This window comes from Grampus griseus, assembly GCF_964374135.1.
Source record: "Grampus griseus genome assembly, chromosome: 4".
Lineage (NCBI taxonomy): Eukaryota > Metazoa > Chordata > Mammalia > Artiodactyla > Delphinidae > Grampus > Grampus griseus.
In genome coordinates, this window is record NC_138997.1 from 24,713,313 (window position 1) to 24,737,727 (window position 24,415).

At 42.6% G+C, this 24,415-nt stretch overlaps 1 protein-coding gene across 2 annotated transcripts in view; it reads right to left on the reverse strand.

Annotated features, from left to right (window-relative positions):
• Nucleotides 1-24,415, reverse strand: part of ZNF827 (zinc finger protein 827) — a 180,723-nt gene that overhangs the window by 47,183 nt on the left and 109,125 nt on the right. For both annotated transcript variants that reach the window (XM_082652947.1, XM_082652946.1), the window contains exon 8: nucleotides 17,335-17,438. In XM_082652947.1, coding sequence (XP_082509073.1) covers nucleotides 17,335-17,438 — 104 coding nt within the window. The remainder of the gene's footprint in view (nucleotides 1-17,334; nucleotides 17,439-24,415) is intronic.

Below are 24,415 nucleotides of genomic sequence, written 5' to 3' on the forward strand. Positions count from 1 at the left end.
TCACCCTGGAGGAAACTGTAATTCAGACTCACTCTTCAGCTCAATATTAAGTAGTCAACCTCACAGCTTGCCAGCAAGAAGTGGACTGCTTTTCTATCACTGAATCTTATTATCTCATTCCCTATCTCAGCAAACTGTCTCTGAACGACTTGACTGAAAAATTGTATGGTAACAGGTCTAGTCTAGAGAACCATCTACTCTATTCTGGTGGTTGGAAAGCACTTAAAACAAAAATTTAGCCAAACAATGTGTTTATATGATGCAAGTCTCAAAAAGTCTAGGAAGAATCTCCATTGCCTCAGATATTACAGATGACAAAATATTGTTAAAAAGGGATTTCAACATTTGAGGATTGCTGGAGAGAGGTGGGAAGAGGCACATATTTAGCGGGAAGGTCATCTCGAACCTGAGCTTTTTTTTTTTTTTAAAGGGAATTCCCTTATTTTTATTATTTATTTAGTTATTTGTTTATTTTTGGCTGTGTTGGGTCTTCGTTTCTGGGCCAGGGCTTTCTCTAGTGGCGGCGAGCGGGGGCCCCTCTTCATCGCGGTGCGCGGGCCTCTCATTATCGCGGCCTCTCTTGTTGCGGAGCACAGGCTCCAGACACGCAGGCTCAGTAGTTGTGGCTCACGGGCCTAGTTGCTCCGCGGCATGTGGGATCCTCCCAGACCAGGGCTCGAACCCGTGTCCCCTGCATTAGCAGGCAGATTCTCAACCACTGCGCCACCAGGGAAGGCCGAACCTGAGTTTTTGATGGTTTAGTACTTGGTCGTGTTTCTGAGAAATTTCCTTACTAAGTGCTATTTCCTTGAATGGGGAAAGGCACCCTCCCTGCTCCACACACACACCAAAAGAGTCATATTATGTACTAGCAAATATAAGCTCTTCTGCTTGTCAGTAATGTATGTAGGTAACAAACATTTAGGATTTCTGTTGTAAATAACGGATGTTATTGTCTTACACAATATAATTTGGTATAACATTTGTAAAGAACCATCATTAGTGGTTTTACGACTGTACATCACCTCTCCAATGGCAGAACTGGCAAGACACACATATACAATAGCCTCTAGGCATGCTTTGTGAGCATCTGTTTGAGTAATTTGCAGTTTTTATTGGTGAATTCACAGTTCCCTGACATAGCTCTTTATAAATAATGCTGGAACAATTCTTGGTGAAGCTAAATTCCTCTTTCTTATGAAGGCATTCTCTTTTCTACAATGAATTCTAAATAATGGATTTGTCTTGTCATTTTAAAAAAGAATTCTGATTTCAAATTCTGTGAGTTTCCAAGCGTTTTTTTATTATTGAGTTTTGTAGACTTTTTTCCATAAATATTCAGTTAACTATCTAGATAGTGATTTTAACTGATTAAGAAAAAACCCAAAACATTCAACTAAACATAATAAAATAAAAATATTTTGGGCTTCCCTGGTGGCGCAGTGGTTGAGAATCTGCCTGCCGATGCAGGGGACATGGGTTTGAGCCCTGGTCTGGGAAGATCCCATGTGCTGCGGAGCAACTGGGCTCGTGAGCCACAACTACTGAGCTTGCGCGTCTGGAGCCTGTGCTCCGCAACAAGAGAGGCTGCAACAGTGAGAGGCCCACGCACCGCGATGAAGAGGGGCCCCCGCTCGCCACAACTAGAGAAAGCCCTCGCACAGAAACGAAGACCCAACACAGCCAAAAATAAATAAATAAATTTATATATATAAAAAAATATATATATATTTTTGAGTTTTTAATTAAAAATTTAGTTTTAACAAATTTTTATTTTATTTTTTATTGCAGTATAGTTGATTTACCATATCGTGTTAGTTTCAGGTGAACAGCACAGTGATTCAGTTTTATACACACACACACACACACAGTGATTCAGTTTTATACACACACACACACACACACACAAATCTTTTTCAGATTCTTTTCCTTTATAGGTTATTGCAAAATACTGAGTATAGTTTCCTGTGCTATACAATCTCCCTTTCATAACTTAATAGTAAGAAAAATGAAATGAGATAAACATTGGGCAATATTCACCACCAATAATTAATTATTACAGGGATTGCACAGATTCCATCCACTATAAAAAGAATATCCAGCAAATTAAATTAACTTTCTCTGCCTCTCTTATCTTTATTCAGGGCCTCTCTGTTTCCATTAAGCCTTTCAGGGGACCTTATTAAGGCTTTAAAGATTAAACAAGAAGTCAGATTAACTTTTTAAAATGGAAGTGAGATTCTGTCATTTCTCTGCTCCAAACATTCCAGTGGTTCCTAGGATACTTGCAGGAAAGCCCAAGCCCTTGCTAGTCTCCTCCAGCCTCTGTAAGCTCTTCTCCCTCCCTCCCCTCCAGCCAGCCACTCTTCCTGCTGTCACTTCCCCAAGCCAAGCCCATCCTCCCCTCTGGGGCTTGTAGTAACTGCTCCCTTTACCCAGAACTGCACCTTCTCAGGGAGAACTTTCTCTGACCATCCTACCTTTGATGGTCCCTTTCCAACCCCCCTTACATAGCTTAGTTTTTTCATGTTATTAAATAATATAGAAATAAAATTATATATTCCATAAAAATATATATTATATACTTCTACAATGTTATTATATGTGTGTATATATTATATACACACTGTATAATTATTTGTATATCATCTGTCTCTATCTCTAGCACATAAGCCCCATAAGGACAAGGACTTTGTTCTGTTCACTGTTGTTCCCCAGACCTAAAAGGTACTCAGCGTATCATAGCTGCTTCATAAGTGTTTGTTGAATGAATACATAAACTTTCTTTTTACCCCAGGGGTACATACACCTCATAATAGCTCCTCAGACTGCTCATCAAATACTTAATGCTCTCAGATCCTTTTATATTTAATCCCCATTTCATAGGATCTCAATGTCCTCTGACGCTAATGGAGAAGAATGAAAATTATCTAAGGGGCAGTGAATCTGTAGCCATGAAGATCGTTTTTCTAATTGACCTCTTCTGTTAGGAAACTAAACAGATGCAACAAAAATGTGAATGCTCATTTTACTTCTTGATAAAACTACTGAAAACATTCTCCATCAGCAGCTATTATTTTGTTAATTATACCTAAGTGAATGATATTTATGAGACCAATAGTGCAATGTAACAGTACGAAGGGCTGTTCTATTAAACACCGTTTTCAGCGACCCAGTTAAATAAGATGGTGTGCACTTCTTCTCCAACAGCTGGTGCCCTAAGATAAATTTAATTCATTAATCTCCCTTGTAAGGTTGAAAATAAGGAACGATCCTCAAACTTCAATCATTCCTCAAGTGAACTTAGTAAGTAGCCAAACTGAAATATGTACTTAAAAGACTACGGTCATATTTGTATCTCATATGAGGATTTCACAGCCCTTTGTTAATAACTTACTGGATACGTAATTTAAAATTTTTGAAACAACTCTACCAATATTTATTCATTGTAACACAAGATGTTTGGGAGCCTTGGACAAAGGCCCATCTTGTGTGTGACCATGAGAATGACTATAGTGCAACTCAGAGCAACATGACTCTCATCTTTCTCCCTTAACAAACTTACTCCCTCTAATAAATTTGATTTTTTCTTTATAAGTGTTCCATGCTCATTATAGAAAACTAGAAGAACACAGACAAGTGGGGGGAAAAAAAAACCCCAAACCACAACGACAGTTCCCATCATTACCCAAAGACAACTGCTATGAACATTTTGGTGAACTTTCATTTTATTCCTTTTTCATGTCCAAATGCCTTTAAAAAAAGACATTAATTACTATGAAAGGCTTGTAATCCAAGGCAAGTCTTAGTATGACACCAGTGATGATATTTTTAAAATACCACATTTTCGAGTGATAAAAGTAACAGTTGGGAGATAGACCGGAGTGCTTTAAAAATTAACATTTTTCATAAAAATGAAAAACAATTTGGCCAAAAATAGTGTCAAAAATAACTTTCACATACCGAAAGCATGCCTACATGTTAAAAGCATTTGCAAGAGTACACATTTTTTTTTTTCCTGAGTAAAATTTTCCCCTGCTTTTCTTTTGGCAAGTACCTACACAGTACATACAAAATTAGTGAGCAAAAAAAGTAATTTGTATGAGTCATCTTGCCTTTAAGACAAAACAGTTACCTCAAATCCGCATAACCCATTAATTCCTGCCTCCACACTCCAGCAAAGATTGACAACCAGAGTTTGGACCTAATCTTTTTAATTAATTAATTAATTTATTTGTATATCATTCTACCTCTGGGTTATCTGACTCCCTAATTATTCTGTTTCCTGTTCCTATAATAGAGCTGATTTCCCTGATAACCTCACCACTGCTTTTCCTGGGACCTACTGATTCATGAATCTTTCAACTGAACATCCCAGAGTCTAATTCCATTCAAGTTAAAAGAGAAGCAACTGATCTGAGTGACTCATTCCTGGATACTTAAGGCAAGGACCTAGAATTTGCAGATGGATGAGTCATTTTGACTGGAAAGCCCTGCATCTACCTTGGGAAGAAGGTACCCAAGGGTGAATGTAACAGAGGATGAGGAAATCATGAAGGCAGGAGTTGCCAATCAGTGCAAGACGTGCGAATGGCTGGTATCCCTTAGTCTGAAGTGCTTTGATAGCTTAAGATAGGTTCTACGTTCCAAACATCCCTTACAAGACTTTTTCCAACGTTTTCATCTCTTGCAGCTGAAAATATCTCCGTTCACTTTTGTAGGTCTACCATTTTTTCTGGGGTCACATCTGAACATGGTTCTGTTGAAGTTGGTCTCCTTGTCCAAAGCTCCAGGCATTAACCTCATGATAAAAACTTCCAAGTGGTGTCAAGCATTCAGTATCAGAACAAACAAGATAGCTTCACCTTTGTTCAAATGATGTGTCTGATGATAAAAATAATGCATGTTTATGGTAAAAATGGAAGTCCATAAAATGTAAGTAAAAGTCACTTGAAATCCTAATTACCCTGAGATAACAGTTAACATTTCTATCCTTCCTGATTTTTCCCCTGTACGCACACAGTTTTACAAACCATGCGGTCACACCATTCATGCAGATTTGTAACCTGATTTACATTCTCATGAACTGTATGAAACACTCATTTAACTCTGGCCTCTAGCTGGGGGAGTTCACCGAGGGAAGATGGCTAAGAATCATTGCTTTATCCATATTTTTAGCAGTTCACTTAATTTAGAGATTATTCATTAGGGCTCCAAGTCATCATATGAATCATAGAACGATGGATTCTAAAAAAAAAAAATTGATTTGAACAATAAGTATCTCACTTTACTTTTGATAACTTTAAAAAATTATAAAAGTGTAAATTAATGGTAAAAAAAATAGAACAAAGGATACAAACTGAAAAATGAAAGAACGCCTCTCACTGACTATCCCTCTTCTCCCAGTCCTTTTCACTCCTGTGCTAATCACTGTTCAGAATTTATCTGTGGGGAAATTATCTCCACACATGCAAGCGTTTTACGTGCACATAAAATGTACCACCTCTGGCTTCCCTGGTGGCGCAGTGGTAGAAAGTCCGCCTGCCGATGCAGGGGACATGGGTTCGTGCCCCGGTCCGGGAAGATCCCACATGCCGCGGAGCGGCTGGGCCCGTGAGCCATGGCCGCTGAGCCTGCGCGTCCGGAGCCTGTGCTCCACAACGGGAGAGGCCACAACAGTGAGAGGCCAGCGTACCGCAAAAAAAAAAAAAAAAAAAAAAAAAAAAAAAATATATATATATATATATATATATATATATATATATATATACCACCTCTTTAAAAAATATATAAATGGGATCATGTCACACATATTGTCTGTAGTCAGCTTTTTGTTTTTTAAAATCTAACAATATATCTTAGACATCATTTCATATCAATTCTCAAAGATCTCCTTTACCCTTTTTTAATAGCTCTGGAATTTTCCATCGAATGTCCTATGGTTCATTTCACCAGTTCCCTACCTATGAACATTTAATTTGTTTTCATATATTTATGTGGAGAGCACAGCCTTGTCCATACACATTAGTGTTGCTTGCTCAAGTTTATTGGTAGATTAAATTCCTAGAATGGGACGTGAAGGTTAAAGTTCACAAAATAACAGGGAGCACTGTATTTCTCTGTAACTTAGAGAATTCATTTCTTATTGACATCTTTAGTAGAATATTTAACATAGGGCTTGCCTCATGTAAATCCCACAATGGCTCACGATAGAAAAAGAGAAGGAAAAGATGGGGATGAGACAGAGTGCCCTGGAGAAGACAGGTAGCTGAGGGCAGAAACGGCTGTGTATGTGTGGGAATCTCCAACTCCAGGGGGCTCATCTCAGTTGATTCTTGCAGAGGTGAGGAGAAAGGTGTAAGAGTAGGGAGGGGTGTAGCCTGACAGCTGTAGAAAACTGTTTCTCTCTTCAGGTGTAAGAAACAACTGAGGAAGTGTCAGAAAATTTGGGGGACATTTCCCAAGCAAGAGGAAAAAGCCATGTATCATTTTTTAATAATTTGCAAGAAAAAAAATTTCCCTTTCATGGGCTGCCCAAATTCCAGAGAGCGTCAGGCCTGAATTCAAATCTATCTCACACAGTTTCCCCTTAGTATGAATGAAAGACTCTTATGTGAACTTTTGCCCTATTTGGATCAAAATATAACACTGTCTCTCAATAAAATAATTTACATTAAAAGAGAAGCTTATCTCATAAAGCGGTTGGCTCACGGATGGGAAAACAATTCTATCTGAAATAATTCCAAACTTTTTAATATGAGACTAATGACGTAGGGAATTTTATGCCTGGGAAGTTTTATTATTATGCATGAAAATCAGTATTGGGTTTTCACATTAATTCCCGTGTTAACCTTTCACATCAAACCATCTAGTCTTCTTGGACCTCCACCTTCCACTCTCTGCCCTCAGAAATTTGTGGCAGTTAGATCTATACCTAAGGTGAAAAAAAATGAACACAATAGCCCTGCAATCTTTCTCCTGTCAAGCTTAACCGTTTAATTCTAAAAAGACAATTATGTCATGGCAGTTACCCACATTAGCTAGGGAGACCAACTGTATTTGAAAAAAGCTTTATTGCACACCTTACATTTATAAAGAGGTCCATTTTAACCTACAGTCAAAATTGGATCTGTGTCATAATCAAAGTCTCATCAGATATCTCTTAGAACATTTAACACTAGCTCTACAAACAACATAGTTGTTCAACAATATGCTTTCATCCAAGATTGATGAGCGATTACACTTGGTGGTGGCTTCTGGGAGATACCATGGTCAACAAGTCAGCTTATGCCCACCAAGGAGTTTACAGCTAAGGGAGAGGGCTGATGCTTAAATAAACAGGAAATTCTAAATACCCCAGGAGATCAAAGGAAGCAGCACCTAATCCAGTTTTGGAGTGGAAGGGGAATGCAGAGGCTATTAAAAAAGAAAACAGAAAAACAAACCTATAGGGAAAGACTGCAGGTGTCAGTTAAACTTTATCCTGAGGGCAATGGGAAGCCACTAGGCCTGAGCGTGAGATGATGAGATATGCCTTCTAGAAAGATTACGGCTGCAGGATGGAAAGACGGGACCATCAGGGGTGACACTGGAGACAGTAAGACCTGAGAGAGGCCACTGTTGTAACCCAGAGGACTAATGATGGAGACTCGAACAAGCTTATTGGCAGTTGGGAAAGAAAGGAAAATGTGCATTTAGGAGAGAGGTAAGAGGAAGAATCGTGCAGGGTAACTGGTTAGAAGTGGAAGGTGGAGAAGAGGCAGTAATGGAAAATGATGCAGCAAATACTGTCATTCCTGCCCCCTCTCCCGCCATCGCCTTGCCTTTATCACTTCAGCACCTGCCTTCCCACTGCCAGCATGTGCCAACATTTGCCAAGGGCTTCCTCTGGCCACGGGAGCCTGCTTTGACCACCTGTGTAGTAAGACCAGGGTGTTGGGGAATTGACTCTCCTGGGAGAAGCTTGAATCTCACCTCTCTCAGTCCCTCCAGTAGAAAGTTCTGAGGTGTGTGTCCTCCATGGCTTCCCAGAGTCCCCCAGTGACATTAATCTCCAGTTGTCTACATAGGTAACCTGTTCGAGAAGGAACCTTTTGTTGACTGTCTGCCTTTCCCTGGCACGCTTTCCCGTCCCTCTCCCAAGCTTTCCTCGTCTTGCTTCCTACAAAACTCCTTGCGTAAATCCTTGCCTTGGGGTCTGTTTCTGGAGGAACGCAAACAAATGGTATCGAACCTTATGATTTGTGCCATGGGAGGCGATGATGCTACTTAGCAAGGTAGGAAAAAAAGACAGAGCAGAGGGTTTTAATCAGTTTTAATTATTTGGGGAGGGGAGGGATGGAGAGAGCAGGAGTCGGGTGGGGAATACGTTTAGTTTGGGACCTGTTGAATTCAGAGAACTTGCGAGACCCCTGTGCGGGACGTCTCAGTAGAACTCCAGAGGAGGACGTGAGGAACCAGGGATCTCATGAAGCCAGTGCAAAGACTGTCCATACTTTTGCGCTTCTAATTCACACCTTCCTTTTCTGGATGATAGATGGAGAAGAGAAATGGTAAGGACTTTGCTAAAGGAAACACACTGCATGAGAGAGAACAGCCCCCAGCTGAAGCCCTGACAGTCATTCCAACAACCACATGGAGGAAGGGCTGTGGTGTGACGTGGGGCAGGGGTGTCTCTCTCACTGCAGAGAGGTCCCCGTTTGGCCTACATATGGGAATACAGAATGGATCCGTTTGAATGAAAAATAGATGGTCTAGTCTGTAAGCGGAATGGCTTTTCTTTTTTCTACACTGGTTACCGGAGGGCAGTTGCTGCCCTGCAAAGGAATAAACACAAAGAAGAAATTGCATGAAATGAGAATATGTATCTTTGATAGCAAAGGAATGGAAGAACGTATTGTATATACAGAAAAGGCCTTGTAGTTTGAATTAGCCGGTCCCAAACTGAAGCCAGGGTCACCACATGGCAATTTTCAAACAAATATTCTCCATCGTCCATTACACATACTCAAGAATTTGACCTTTTACAGCACTATTCATTCTCCAGGCATCTCAATGGTCTCTGCAAAAGTAAAAACACAACCACAGGCACCGCAGAGGCCTTATAAATGGCGTGCAGAAAATTTTATGTTCTGCTCACAGGAAGATATCAGGCCAGGGCCGAAGTGGTCACAGCCTCAGGGACCTAACCTGAGAAACACCTGAGAAACACAGTCCTCGAACTGGAGTTTTTCTTTTCCTGTATATTTTATTACAAGATATTGAATATAGTTCCCTGTGCTATAAAGTAAGTCCTTGCTGTTTATCTATTTTATATATAGTAGTGTGTATCTGCTAATCTCAAACTCCTAATTCCACCCCCCTTCCCCTTTCGTAACCACAAGTATGTTTACTTAGCCATAAAAAAGAATGAAACAATGCCATTGGCAGCAACATGGATGGACCTAGAGAGTATCATACTAAATGAAGTAACTCATTCAGAGGAAGATGAATATCGTATATCACTTATACATGGGATCTAAAATATGACACAAATGAACGAATTTACATAACAAAAACTGGCTTAAAAAAAACTAATTTTTTTTTAAATTTATTTTTGGCTGCATTGGGTCTTCATTGCTGTGTGCCGGCTTTCTCTAGTTGTGGCAAGCGGGGGCTACTCTTCGTTGCGGTGTGCGGGCTTCTCATTGCGGTGGCTTCTCTTGTTGCGGAGCATAGGCACGCGGCTTCAGTAGTTGTGGCTCGTGTGCTCTAGAGCGCAGGCTCAGTAGTCGTGGCGCACAGGCTTAGTTGCTCCGCGGCATGTGGGATCTTCCCGGACCAGAGCTCGAACCGGTGCCCCCTGCATTGGCAGGCAGATTCTTAACCACTGTGCCAGCAGGGAAGCCCAAAAAACTGGGTTTTTAAAAGGGCTTTTGGATGTCACCATTTCCCGCAAAGTACAAACACGAAAGAGTTGATGATTATCTTCAATACCAAGTGACTCAACCCCGGTGCTATCTGGGCATAGATAAAGGGACTTAGCACAGCGACCACAGTTTTGTCCTCTGTCTTCGTGGCTTTCCACAGATAGCTCAGGTGAGGCATCTAAACTGGAGATAAATTTCTCCTTTGGAAAGGTTACCACAATTAAACCCCTTCAGTATGTGAACACCACAACCGCTGGTCTGCAGAGACCTGATTAGTCACATTTTTGAGAAGGACTAACTCGGACACGAAGACCTTTCTCTTCAAAGAATTTTTAATGGAGTCAACAGCTCCCCTTTGGAATTCACCTACACTCTGACTGAGACCAAACTAGTCTGCTGAGGGACAGATGGAACTAGTTGCGAGCACATCATTTTTAGCCTTAAATAACATTATCTGGGTCAGGAAGCTGTGTAACAACAAAAACTTCTCCCTCTAGTAAACAGCTGGACAGACTACATAGCTCACCTTTTGTAAGTACATCAGAGAAATGCTATAAGCAGTGCAGAATACTTTCCCAATTTGAAACAGAACGGGAATCAGAGATATCAACCTATATGTCACTTAATTCGGGGCAATTTTGTGCTACGAATGGAAATGTTCCTATAAACTAAAAATTGTCTACTTGAAAGACAGCTGGCATCATCATCACTTTCGGTCTCTGAAGTGAAGATGCAGGCCACCTGGAGGTGGCCACGTGGCATCAAGACCCACCTATTTGTGAATAAGACAGTTAGCCCTAACACAGCTTGATGAATTTCCACAGAATTACCCATGCATGTAATCAGCAGCCAGATCAAGAAATGAAATGGTCCATCTTCCCAGATGCCCTTCTTGTGCCCGCTTCTCAGTCACTACCATCCCCAGTACTGTCCTTCGAGGATTATGTCCCTTCCCCAACTCTTAGTGGGTGTGGTAGAATTTCTAGTAGACTAAACTGCTGTTCCGCATACCAGCATATAGTTTTGGCTCTACAAGGAAAATAAAGAAACCTGAGTTGAGGTCACAGTACCACTACAGACGGCAGTTTTTGAAAAAGAGGGGATGTGGAAGAAGCTTGAAGCTCTTCTATTCTCTTTCTACTGGAAGCTTAGCTAGGGCTAAACCCGGGTTCTCCTGATTCCCAGTGGAGAACTTTTCCTTTTGCATCGCTGATCAGATCACCACTCACTTCAGTGTTATGTGTCTTATTTAACCAGGAGGTTTTAACCAGGTTCATGAAACTATTTCTACGGCTCAGACAATCCATTAAAGGTTACTGAAAAGCAGGCTTCCCTGGTGGCGCAGTGGTTGAGAGTCCACCTGCCGATGCAGGGGACACGGGTTTGTGCTCCGGTCTGGGAAGATCCCACATGCCGCGGAGCAGCTGGGCCCGTGAGCCATGGCCGCTGAGCCTGCGCGTCCGGAGCCTGTGCTCCGCAACGGGAGAGGCCACAACAGTGAGAGGCCCGCGTACCGCAAAAAAAAGGTTACTGAAAAGAAACATTGTTTCTTTAAGTTTCTTGACTGAAAGAAACATTCCAAGTGACTATGATTACTAGATATAGAGGCATTAAGGGAAAAAAGAAAAGAATTAAAAGGGAAGAGGACAAAATTAGCATTATATTAATAAACAGTACATTCTTATCTTGTCACTGCTTTGAAATATCTTATTTAAAGGACTACTTTTTATTCCTAACTAAAAGAAGGCCATCCATCAGTAATACTTCAAATGTCAACTGGGAGTACGTATGGGCAAACCCTGGAGAGATGTGCTGCTTTGCTCACTGCTGGTGACACATATCTGACTTAGGAGGCAGTGTGACAGGGCAGAAAGAGAGAAAATGCACCGTGGAGTTCTGGGTTTGAATTCACGGGCTGCCACTCACCAACTGGATGATTCTGAACAAGTTATTACAGGCATATCTCGCTTTATTGTGCTTCGCAGATATTGCTTTTTTTTTTTTTTTAACAAATCGAAGGTTTGTGGCAACTATGCCTTGTCAGATGATGGTTAGCATTTTTTAGCAATAAAATATCTCTTAACTAAGGCATGCATGTTGTTTTTTAGACATAATGCTTACTTAATAGACTACAGTATGGTGTAAACATAACTTTTATATGTACCGGGAAACCAAAAAAATTCGTGTGACTCACTTTACGGTAATATTCGCTTTATTGTGGTGGCCTGGAACTGAACCCACAATATCTCTGAACCCATGAAATCTGTACTGTCTCCGCAAAAGGTACAAACTTCCAGTTATAAGATAAATAAATTCTGGGGATGAAATGTACGGCACGGTGACTGTAGTTAACAATACCACACTGCAGGTTTGAAAGTTGCTAAGAGAGCAGATCTTAAAGGTTCTCACAAGAAAAAGAATTTGCAACGATGTGAGGTGATGGATGTTAACTAGACTTATTGCAGTGATCATTCTGCAAAATATGTATATCAAATCATTAGGTTGTACATTTTAAACGAATACAATGTTATATGTCAATTATATCTCAATAAAACTGGAAAAAGGGTATTAAATCTCTCTGAACCTCCATTTAGTCACCTGTAAATTGAGCATAATTCCTATGTCTCAATGGGTTGCTTTCAAAATTAAATGAGATGACACAGATCCCGGGCCTGACAATTTAGCAGGTCCTTGATAACTATTAACTTCCTCCTCTGTACAGGATGAATCTGTTTAATCAAAAAGGAGCTTAAGCCACAAAATGATACACACCAAACAACACCCAATGTTCTACTGTTTATCCATGACTTAGTCTGAATTTTAAAAGAATCTGCTGTGTTTGAAAAAGGATTGAAGAAAACACTTTGCTGTAATCCAGGAAAGCTTGGTATGTCTCTCTCTCGAGATATGAGTCGGGAAGTCTTAACATAAACGAAGGTGACATGCACATCTTTTAAACCCACTGCCTGAGAGAGGTCATTCCTATCTGGGCAGCTGCACGGCAGGCCAAGAGTCAGTCACTGGTGGCACTCTAATGCAAGGCACCATTAATTTAGATTTCAGAAAAGTGTATATGACATGGTACCACTTGTATTAGAGTGATTGGCAGAACAGATAGAGGAAAATGGATCAAGAATTGGCCTGGGGACAAGGCAGACCATTCTAAACGTGCCTTTTTATTTAACATCAAACCTGATTGGCATATCAAGTCTTGAACTAAATTTTGCCCATGTTCTTCTTGTTTGGATGTTATGAACAATAACAGCAAAAAGAGTTTCTTTTTTTAAAGGGAATTTAGCAAGTAATGGGTGAAGGGATTTACAAATACAATTGCTGACATGTTTTACATTGTCTGACTCTAAGCTCCATCTGAAATAACAGAAGCATCAGTGACTCCAAACACCGTGAAAGAGTTCCACGGAGACCTGCATTTTCCTTCACACCCGCTCTGCTTGTGTTTTTGTTTTTTGGCTTGATACAGAGCAAACATACTGTGACTTCAAATCATAATAAAACAGAATTGAAGCTCCACACTGCTTAAAAGCAGTGCCGAGACGTAAATCCTTCTCTTAATAGCCTTTGCTTCGGAAAGACGACGGGAAAACAGAAATAGATGCAGGTACATGGCAATGGGTCTACTCCTTATACAGAACTGCCCTTCGTGCCCTGAAACACACCTGACCTCAGAATCTCTCCTCTATCAGTGTAAATCTCTTACAAAGTGAGACAACTATAAATTAGACAAAGTACATTAAATTACACAGAGTCTGTAATTTTATCTCCCCCATAATAGGAAATCTCTTTTATTTCTTTTGTACAATCACCCACCAGCCCCGGCACTAGCCAGGGTGCACTCAGTCATCTATTCACGGCCTTCAGGTTATTTTGTCCTCACATCCCTCCAGCAGACGATGACAGCAGCTTTTAACTCATTGTTTTATTAAGGATTCCTGGTGTTACCTCCGCCTAAGACATTCACAGCAAGTAAAAATGTTAGGTCTTGGCTCGTGAGCATTTTTTGGTTCACAGGAAAGTCAGTCTAGAAATAGTGGCAACAACCGGGTCCAGGACACCGCAAAGCTCTGTGTTTATTCTGTTTCTCTGGGATGGTGGCAGCTGTGTGTCTTAGAGACCATCTGCCGAAGGCAAATGCCTAGTTAACAGTGCTATTCTCAATTTTTCCATGATCCGTGGTGCTACCACCTCTCCCCATTTTGCTCTCTCCCACACCGCTTGCTTCGTGCTCCACAGGCCTGAAACACAATCACAACCCACTGCGAGCGTCGCTTTGGCCTGGAGCTGCCAGGCCTTCAACGATACTCTCACGTGGTACACTCCCCTGCCCCGTGGTCTCACTCCAAAGGCGAACGGGAGAGGATTTCATCCCACTGATACAGGTGTATAAATAGATACCAATATCTATTGTTGAATTAATGCTGTGGGTTTTCAGCATTTGCAAGGGCTTTCCTGGATCGTAACTAGGCACATTAAACCTCATTAATTACGGTCTCCACTAGTTGGGACTCTGAGATCATTCTCCAGGCTGACATTTGTCTTGACATGATGTGTGGCAAGAAGTTTGCTAAGTAAATAAAGAATGGAAATAATATTTTAATGGTGACACTTAAATTACCCAAGAGAAGATGTCTAAGGATGCTGACGCTTTTATTTATATACTAACAACAAATGATTTTCTGCCTAGTCACTAAAGCCAGCTATCTCCTTCCTGGCTTCCCCATTTCTGCACAGCCACCATAGGTCCCTACTTCAACCTGCTGATGACAAAGCTAACCAAACTAGTCAACTAGCCCATTTCCTGCCTGTCCTATCCCCGTCCTCCTTTTCTCGAATCCAGGCCCTCATTAACAATGCTGTCGTAGTACTAGAGCATCTGCCTCGGACAACTCGTTCTTGCCACATCGTCAATGATTCAGAAATCTGCTGCCCACTTGGTCTTCCGAAATCTTCTATAGGAATTTATGATTCTTATACCCTAGAATCTTAAGACCTTTGGCTTCAAAATTTCTTTGTTCCCAGCGCTGCATTTAGCAGAGTCCTGGAACGGACGTATGTTCACCGTATCTATCTAAGACCCCTGGGGCCTGATGTATTTTGGGATTCATACTTTTCTGATTTCAGATGATAATATGGTGCATAGGTATTATTTGATGTAACACTCCGATGGGCCTTCGTAATCAAGCACATTGATATTTCTGCAACAAAAATGTATGGATTTCATCCTTGGCGTAATACATAAAGGCTATAAATAGCCTCCCATTAGGTTTTGCCACCAAACAACTTATTCAAAAAATTATGGGTTTCAGGATTGTGGGTAAAGGATTGGGGAGCTTGAGTAGGTAGTACACCATGGCCATTTATCACTGCCATTAACACGTCAAACACATGTTTTCTTGAAAAGTCTCCGTACTGCAGTCTTTTGTTAGTTCAGATTGGTCTTCTCCACAATTCGTCCAAATCATCAAGGTTTTCCTTACAAAATATATCTTCGGATTACGAGAACTTTGTGATCACCAGATTGTCCTTACCGCTTTTAATTTTTCTAATTTTAACTCCATTTCTAAAGCATTTTTACCTTGCTTGCTTTAAATAGGCCCTTTTTAGTTGTCTATTTTGGCAAAATTTAAATATAGTCATTTTGCCTATCCTCTACCTAAAGAAAGGCTTTTTCAAGAACAGAGACCGATCACCCCTCAAGAATGGTGCATTTACATTAAAAAAAAAATCCCGGCCATGCTGACTTCTCCCCCCAAAATAAGAGTTAACTTTTTAAGGGTGAGTTTATCTAATTTGTAATAAAAGTCTGTGAAGCGCATCATAGCAAGTTCCCCACCCGACAACACAACACACATAGTTAAACATATTACTTTTTGAGGGCGAGCTGTAACTTGACCAATAAACCCTTCGTAAAATATAGCCAAGCCGCACATTAAGCCAGCAATGCAGGGTTTCTATATACATCACGGGATGCTTGGCTGTATGGGTCACAGCATTCTGACAGGCAATTACTAGGCAGTTATTTTGACATTAGAAAGTCACAATCCATCAACTTAACAGCAGGGTGATAATTTGGGGAACAGGGAGATGGTTATTCAAAAAGACACTGTGGGAAGTAAACAGCAGTTCCAATAGCCCCTGTTTGAGAATGAAGGCATCAACTAACCAGAATTTCTTTCCACCTCCAGAACCAGGTATTATGTAACGTGTTTTTGTGTAAGCATGTTATTTATGGGGTTTGAATAGAAAAGCCCTGCCAGGCTAACAAGGCTGCAGGTACCTGGACTCTTTGGAGATGAGAAGAAATGGATCTGCCATCCCAAGACTAAAGAACGACAAAGAGTGGCCTCTTCCCCACTGTCTGTCACGGACCACTTCCAACGACCTGTGACATCCACAAGCCAGTATCTCAGAAGATGCTCCTTGGCTCTTTCCGGATCGTAAAACACTCAGCTCTGCAGCCGTTTGCACCTGTGACACGGGCTCCTTGCGTGTGAGGGGGACACTGGACTTTATTCTTGCAGGAATTCCTGGCCAACAACCCTGCTGTGAGCCCCTCGTGCACACATGTGGCCTTGGTCTCTCCTGGACACATGAACGGGTGTGGAGGCCACCAGGAGCCTCTGAAATTCTCTTAGTGACTGGGAGCTGAAAGCTTCCTGGCAGCTGGACAGGTGGCACTGGGGTGGGGGAGGGGTGGGAAGGGAGGAGAGACTCCAGGGCAGGGGTTCTCAAACGTTCTCATTTCATGACCACTCTGAGATGCACATGTTAAGTCCTGAGGGATGGCCATGCTGTTGGTAAGGGGACAGCAGGCACTTCTTTCTTTCTGCTCGGGAAGGGAGCAATGAAAAAGGAAGCGTGGATAGGAAATTGTGCATTGAGGCTGACGTGGCAAAAGGAAGTGGTAGATGGATCTATGCGGATCCTCTCAGAACAGAGGTGATATCTGGGTGCCAAGACTGTTGTAACAAGCTGTGTTGCTGCCATGGAAACCGAAGTGCTCTTTGTGGTGGCCCACCCCCAGGGTCATGATCTTCCCGGTCTGCGACTAGCGGTCTTGCCACCACCCTCCTACATCTTCCTGGCTGCCTGCCTAAAATACTGACAACGTGGAAGGCAAATTATTTCCAGGTTATACTTCGCTATTTCAAAGGAATTCACTCTGCGAATGAAACATCAGCCGATAAAGAACAATAAGCCCCCCGCAGCGGAGAGCTTTCTTACTGTCTGCTTTTTCTTCTAACAAACTTTTGTGGCTATTTAAATTCTCTCTCTTCTCAAAAGCCTAGCTTCAGATGAGTAACTTCAGCCTATAAACTGAACCAACAGTACCTGAGAATCCACGCATTCCAGAAAAGTAATTTTTAAGCAACCATTAGTAGAAGCAAAATCGACCATGTTTCCATACCTGGAGCTGATATTCTTCCGTGAAGCACAGATTCACTGGGCAGCAGGTCTTTTGAGTTGGAGGTGAATGGTGATTGTCTAAAGGTATCTTCTGAAAAGAAAGGGCTGGGGGTGGGGAAGGAGGAGGCAAGTTTAGTAAATCAAAGTTATTTAGGATACCCAGAGCATCTGGCCCCAAATACATACGTATACACAAACAACATGTGGGTCAACGTATTTTTAAAATGCTGTTTAGAGACTATAAGATTGTGCTTAAAATGGAGAAAGAGAGACTATATTACATCAGACAAGTACCATCTGCACATTCTGCCGATTGGTTGTATACTTAAGGTGAACAGATGAAACAACATCTTTGATACGTTGTTAAACCCACTGTCAGGACAGCTGAGCAGTAAATTTTACTTTTGCACTGTAGGATCTGGGAGGGAGTTGTGCCTGAATGAAGACCAAGCACATGTGTCAGATCAGAAAAGCCTGTTTTGGAGGTCTTTCCAGAGTGGTGACAGGTTTGCCCCAGCTCGCCCACACTGTGTCACCTGACCCCTCAGGGACCAATGGCACCCGTCCGAAGGGCAGATGGCTGGAGTCAGGGTCCGCCGAGCCGATGGAGACAACTCGCTGGTCCCCACGGGAACTGAGTCTGCATCCTACAACTGTCTTGGTTTGGAAGGAGTTAAAGCCAGCTAATGGGGCTGCCAGAAGGGACCCCGGGGAGCACTTTCATTTTTCAAGAAACTGAGGCTTTGACTTGAGTGATTCTAAGCTCCCCTAGTGACTCAGTGAGAACTAGACACCAGACACCCAGGCAGGGTTTTCCCCTTATACCACAGCCATAGTGAACACAAACACTTAGGCTGCTTTTAATCAGCGGATTTTAACCCAGTCATAGCCTCCATCTCCCATGCCTCTAAAGAAAACTATATTGCGATCACGTGTGAGAATACTGGAATACACAACAGAGTCCAACATGGAGCACGGGAAGCCCTATTGCTGTACAACAGAGCAAATTTCACTCGGTGCACAGGTGGTGGAAGGTTCATAGGCGCCAGCAGTGCAGCCCAGAGCTAGCAGGAAGCCACCAGCACGCTGAGGCTGGAGAGACAAAAGGCAGAGGTAAATGGAGCCCAGGGAACTGAGGTCACCTGGTGGAAGCTGGAGGCAAGGTGAGCCTGCCCAGCAGGGAGCTGGGACCACAGAGGTGCAGCCGTAGCAGGAGGCAGACAGGAAGGGCAGGGAGGGAGGGAAATACCCCGCCTCTTTCTTAAGCCCCACCCCCACCACATCAAAGGCTCTGATTGGCTGAACCTTCCCGGAAGTCAGAGACGTACAGCCTGCCGGATCGGCTGCTGCAAAACTGCAGATGGGGGAAGGAACAGATCTGGGGTCACGCAAAACTAGGACTCCCATGACTGGTGCTGCTTTTCTAAACATGCCAAGAGGCTACCGGTTACTGTTATTAAATATTAAAAAGGAAAGATTACCATAAAAATGGAAGACATATCCATCTTTTAAAAATAAAACACACAGGGGCTTCCCTGGTGGCACAGTGGTTGGGAGTCCGCCTGCCGATGCAGGGCACATGGGTTCGTGCCCCGGTCCGGGGGGATCCCGCGTGCCGCGGAGCGGCTGGGCCCGTGGGCCATGGCCTATGGGCCTGCGCGTCTGGAGCCTGTGCTCCGCAGCGGGAGAGGCCACAACACTGAGAGGACCGCGTACCGCAAAAAAAAATAAAAATAAAAAAATAAAAAAATAAAATAAAACACACAGTTAACAGTATAGTCTCACATGACTCAGGCTAGATTCGATGCAACTTTGTGTGGCATGCTTTCTGGTTTTTTTTTCGTATTGTTTCTGATAATAAAATTTTAATCATTACCCTTTCCTCAGGCTGTTTTATCTCTTTTTTTTCACACACACACTGTAGTTTATTTTTACAGGAGATAAATAAACTGACACCAAGCATTGTAAATGGATGGCCACAACAGAAGCAACAATGATTGCAATTACCAAACACGAAACACACCCATACTATGTCATAATATTGACATTCAGTCCAGTCATCCTCCACTGTAACAGCTCCTTTACTTTGCAGTGAAAACTGATTTGTATATTTTTTGCCTCTGAGTCCTTGTGGGTTTTTTTTTTTTATTCAAACAGAAAGTCACAAAAATTATAATCATCCTCATCAGTTCACTCAGTCCCATGTAATTCATTTTTTTTCTCTTGATCTTTCGTTGGCACCTTTATGAATTCATCAGTTTTCCATCAGAGTTTTGAAAATGTGTGGCATGCTTTTTATTTGTATCTTAAACATAAAACAATTTAAACAGGCTTAAAAAGTGAACTGGCTGTAGGCTAGTCAGTGATGGGGAGTGGGGAGACACGTTGTTTTGTGCCAAACAACTCAAAACCTGCAAGTGATACAGAACTCGTGAAAGGATATGGCAAGGCAGCATGGAGGCTAAGAGAGTGCACTTGAGAGTGGGCAGTTCTAGGTCCAAACTCCAGCTCCACCACTTACGGCTGTGTGACCTTGCACAAATCGCTTAACTTTTCTGAGCCTTCATTTCTTGTCTATAAAGCGGGACGTTAATAGCATCTATACCCACTCTAGGAGGACTGAGTAAGATGGTTCACGGAACGTGCTTTTCACAGTGTCTGGCAACCAGTAAGTGCTCAATCAGCGTAAGCTGTTTTTATCTGTATCTCTGTCTAGCTCAAAAGGGAGCATAAATTAATCAACCTTTCCTCACGAGTCGACAAAAAGGATAGAGTTTCCTTGCAGAAAATGCATGAAGAAAAGGTCACTCTGATATTGAAGGGTCCGTTGACCGCTGGAGAGATTCGGTTAATTTCTAACTCTTCCACAAAGAAAACTGTTTAGAATCAAAGAACTTCTAAGGAGGTAGAGCCCTTGGAGGATTGTTGGTCAGACCCAGAGTGTGAGATTTCTCGAATCCCACCTCCTTAGCTCTGAAGCATCTATACAAGGTGACAATGACATCCTCGTGTTTGAGTGGACAGTTCACATGGGAACCACCACCTGCTGGCCCAAGGGCGCAGGGTAAACGTCAGGCAATGGGCCTTCGGTTACCCTGGAATGACGCTAGAATCTGAGAGTTCAGGAAGCTCATGGAACTGTTTGGTCTGAAATGTGGAGATTTCCTTTGGGGACACCCAGATCCCCTAGAGAGGCCCCCTAAGGTACCTAGGAATATCACCCTTCTTGCCACAGAGAAAGGTGTGCACTGCCCTCCTTCCCTCAGTTTCGCAGTAACCATTTAGTGAGTGCTTGGGCATGCTAGACACTGGGAACATAAGGTCAGCAAAACTGGCTACGGCTGCAAATGTTAAGAGGGCTCAAAGACCTGCGTGGCTACCACAGCTAGACTAACGCTGTGGAAGAGAGGGGAGTGGGGTCGCAGCGTGGGCCTGGCCAGGAGAACCTTTTCCTGCAGAAGCCACAGCTGAGCTGAGACCTGAATGGAGAGCAGGGTTGTCAGGGTTCCCAGTGGCTGGGGGAAGTGTCCCCTGCACAGTGAGAGGACACAGCCAGTCTGCGGAGCTGGATGAGGCTGGAGTGCCGGGCAAGGTGGGCACACCGAGTTCAGGGATCCCGGCTTTGCCCTAACAGTCCTGGAAAGCCCGGCGGTGTGTTCAGTAAGGCGGGGACGCAGTATGATTTCAGTTTCAGGAAGCTCTGCCCGGTGGGTTGGAGAACCCAAGGCAGGTGGCCAGAGCAGCAGTCCATATGGGACATGGTGACTCTGGTGGCCAACACTGCAAAGCGGCAGCGACACAGGCAGATTGAAAAATAGTTTAAGAAATAGGGCAGGTAAAGACCAAAGGTATATTTCCAACCAACCCGAAGGTTTCCAGGTGAACCAGGCAGAGGCGGTCACGCTACGTGCTGGGAAGAGCACCCTAGGTTTTGCTAGCTCTGCATCGTCACATGTTCTCTTCAACAGGTTTTCACGCACATGCGGAGTGAAGCCCTATAACCATCTAGCCGCTCAGAAGAAACGGAGGCAATCGCTGAGGGAAACAACATTGCAAATAATTTTCTACCCTGGAGGCCAGCTTTCTCCTGTATAGAAAAGAAAAGATTTCTCCTGAAGAAGTGGAGAATTAGAAGGGAATCACGCTGGATACTAGAAAAGCACAAAAGGACTGGCAATGTTAGGGGCAAAGAGTCAATGGAGAAACTTTGACAAGTCAAAGCAGCTTTAGACTGGTGTAAGTTCTTATCTATAAAGAGAAGATACTATGTTAACAGAGCATGTCTCAGACCAGACACCCCGCTGCGATGCTCCGCGTTCGGATCCATTCACGCTGGGAAGTGAGAGTGCAGGGGTTTAGCACTGAGTTTGGAGTCAGAAGGATCTGAGTCTGAATTCCATATTGGCCAGTTAATGGTGAAGTGATCTTTGTCAACAACCTCCCTAGCCTGTTTCATCATTGGAAAAAAGCTTTTAAAATACCATCTTTAAAAATAAATAAATAAATAAAATACCATCTTTATAGGGGAGCTGTAAAGGGTTAAATAAGATATTTCATGTTAAAGTTCTTAGTACATCATACATGCTCAATAAAAATGGCAACAAACACGTGTATTGCTGACTAAGTATCTGGCCCTGCTCTAAAGGGCTTTGTGCATATTAACTCCATTGGATCCTCACAAGGACCCTCTACAGGGTGTCGACAATTACTATTATCATCCGTATGTTACAGATGAAGAGACTCGGGTACAGAGAAGGTGAGTAGTTGTCCATGCCCGTGGGCTGAGACAGGATTTGAACCCAGGCATGCTGGCATCGCATTTTGCACCCTTGCCCATTAAGCTAAGCTACACTGCCTTTTGCTTGGTCTCTTAACATCTAGGGAACACATGGACAATACAAAGTCATGGATCCTTCTTGGAACTGACAGAACAAAAGGAAGAGACAGTGGAAGAAGGGAGGGAAGTGGGGTGGGAGTACTGTTTCAGTACGCAGGATCCTAGGTCACCAAAGAAAGGCTTTTTCAATTGAGAAATAGAAGATGTGAAAAATGATTTGGTTATCTTTAACTTTCTGCCTGTGTTCTGAGAACAGAAGATGCTGTACTTATAACTTGGAACCAAGCACTGTCATTCTCAGAATGTGGAGACGGTCATCCTTAGGCCCCCTTTCTTTTCCTGTGCCTCACAGGGTCTGTAAAGTGCAGAAGCCCATCTGCTCTCAGAGGACGTCCAGCTCTGTGGTGAACAAACCGGCCCCTCGTTCAGGCCACAGGGACTGTGGGTGATGGGAGAGGGTGGCGGGCAGAGAGGGGAGGCCCCGGAGGTACCCGATTCAGGATGAAGCGGGTCTGCACTTTTCAGGGAGGAAAAGAGTCAATGAACTGCAGATTTTACGACGTACTAGACTCTGAAGCGTGTGTGTACCGTCCTTCAACTGCTTAGATAGTCACCAATTCTTCCAGGAAAAAAGGAGCAAGTTTGCGAATGCCGCATGGTTCGTGCTCCCTGACTCAATTTAGTCATTTTAGTGTGAAGAAGCCCCTCCACCAGAAAGAGAGCTTAGGAAGTGGAAAAGGCAAAATCTGTCCAGAAAATGATTTATTTCTAGTCCACAGTTTTCGGTAAAAAGTTGGTAGAGAAGCAGGTTGACTAATAGCTAATGGCGGAAGGGACTGTCACTTATTCTCATTTAACAAAATCACCACCTACCACAGTGGCTCCCCTTTGGTCCTGTACAACGACAGGCCACCTGAAGACTAGCTAACTCGTATAATCGATAAATACTCAGACACAGCATCTGGAAGATGTTGGTGTAGACTTAGAGCTGTCAAACACCCCCATTACTTTTCCTGCCTTTTGTTACTTGGAAAAGACAAAATGTTTATTTATTCGAGTTTCTTTTCTGAATAAAAATGAAACGGACAATGAATGCGTATTTTGATTTTTCTCCTGCAGAAAATCTAAGGGTTAAAATATGAAGGGGCACTGGTGTCACAGTGACTGGACAATTCCAGGCATTAGATGGCATGCGCTGTGAGGTCAACAGCTCAGCGCTGCAGAAAGAAAAGATTTACAATAAATAATAAGAGTCCATAAAAGATTATGGCTCTAAATAGGGATACATTTTGCTAACTGCTGACTGTGGCACAAACATTTCCACCTTTAACATCTGAGTGACGACAGGGAGTTCGGCTTCGTGCAAAACAGAAGGCCCAACTACTTACAAACCATCCCCCCCGGGGTGCCACCACTGAAACCAACACGTTACGGGAATTCTTGTTTTGATGGCAATAGCAAAGCAGAGCAAGACAAAAAAGGAAAAGAATAAGGTGGATATCGTATGTAAGAGAAAGTTAAGAAAAAACAACTTTATGCTTAGTAGTGGCACTATAATTTAAAAGGAACACCAAAGAAGAAATCATTTTTTTTTTCCTTCTAAAAGACAATAACTTTTAGGACTGAACTTGGGGATGGCAAATAGAAAAGAAAGATTAAATAAGACAAAAAGACTTTGCTCTGCAATGAATTTGTCCTCAGACTCTAGAAAGATCTACATATTTCAGAGTAGAATGAAATTCTATTAAATGTAAGCGTTTCGGGCAAATCATCCTGAAGTGATATTCCGACTTCAATCCGCACATAGACAAAATTTTCTTTAATCAGGAAAAAAGATGGTGTTTTTTTCAAGTAAAAGTACTTAATTATTTATTCAGCTATGTATCATATAACATAACAGGGCTTCTGGATTTTTTTCTAAGAGCTGGTTAAATACGTCCAAAAGAATGTTGGTTAATTTTTATTTCATTTCTTTTTATTTTAAGGAAATTTTAAGACCAAATTATCTGACTTAGATATTTCGGAGAAGCTATATATTGCGGAAGGAGAGCCAGAGCCCCCTTCTGAGGTGGGAAAGTTCTGTGGAAGCCAATGTTTTTCCTCTGCAGCCGCTACCTGCCTCCCAGCAGACCCCAGCCCCTGGGCCACCGCACCAGATGGCCATCTGTCCGTCCTGGTAACAGGACTGCCTCAATCTCTACTTAGCCCCAGCTCTCAAGTCAGGACACTGAAATAATTGTTTTCT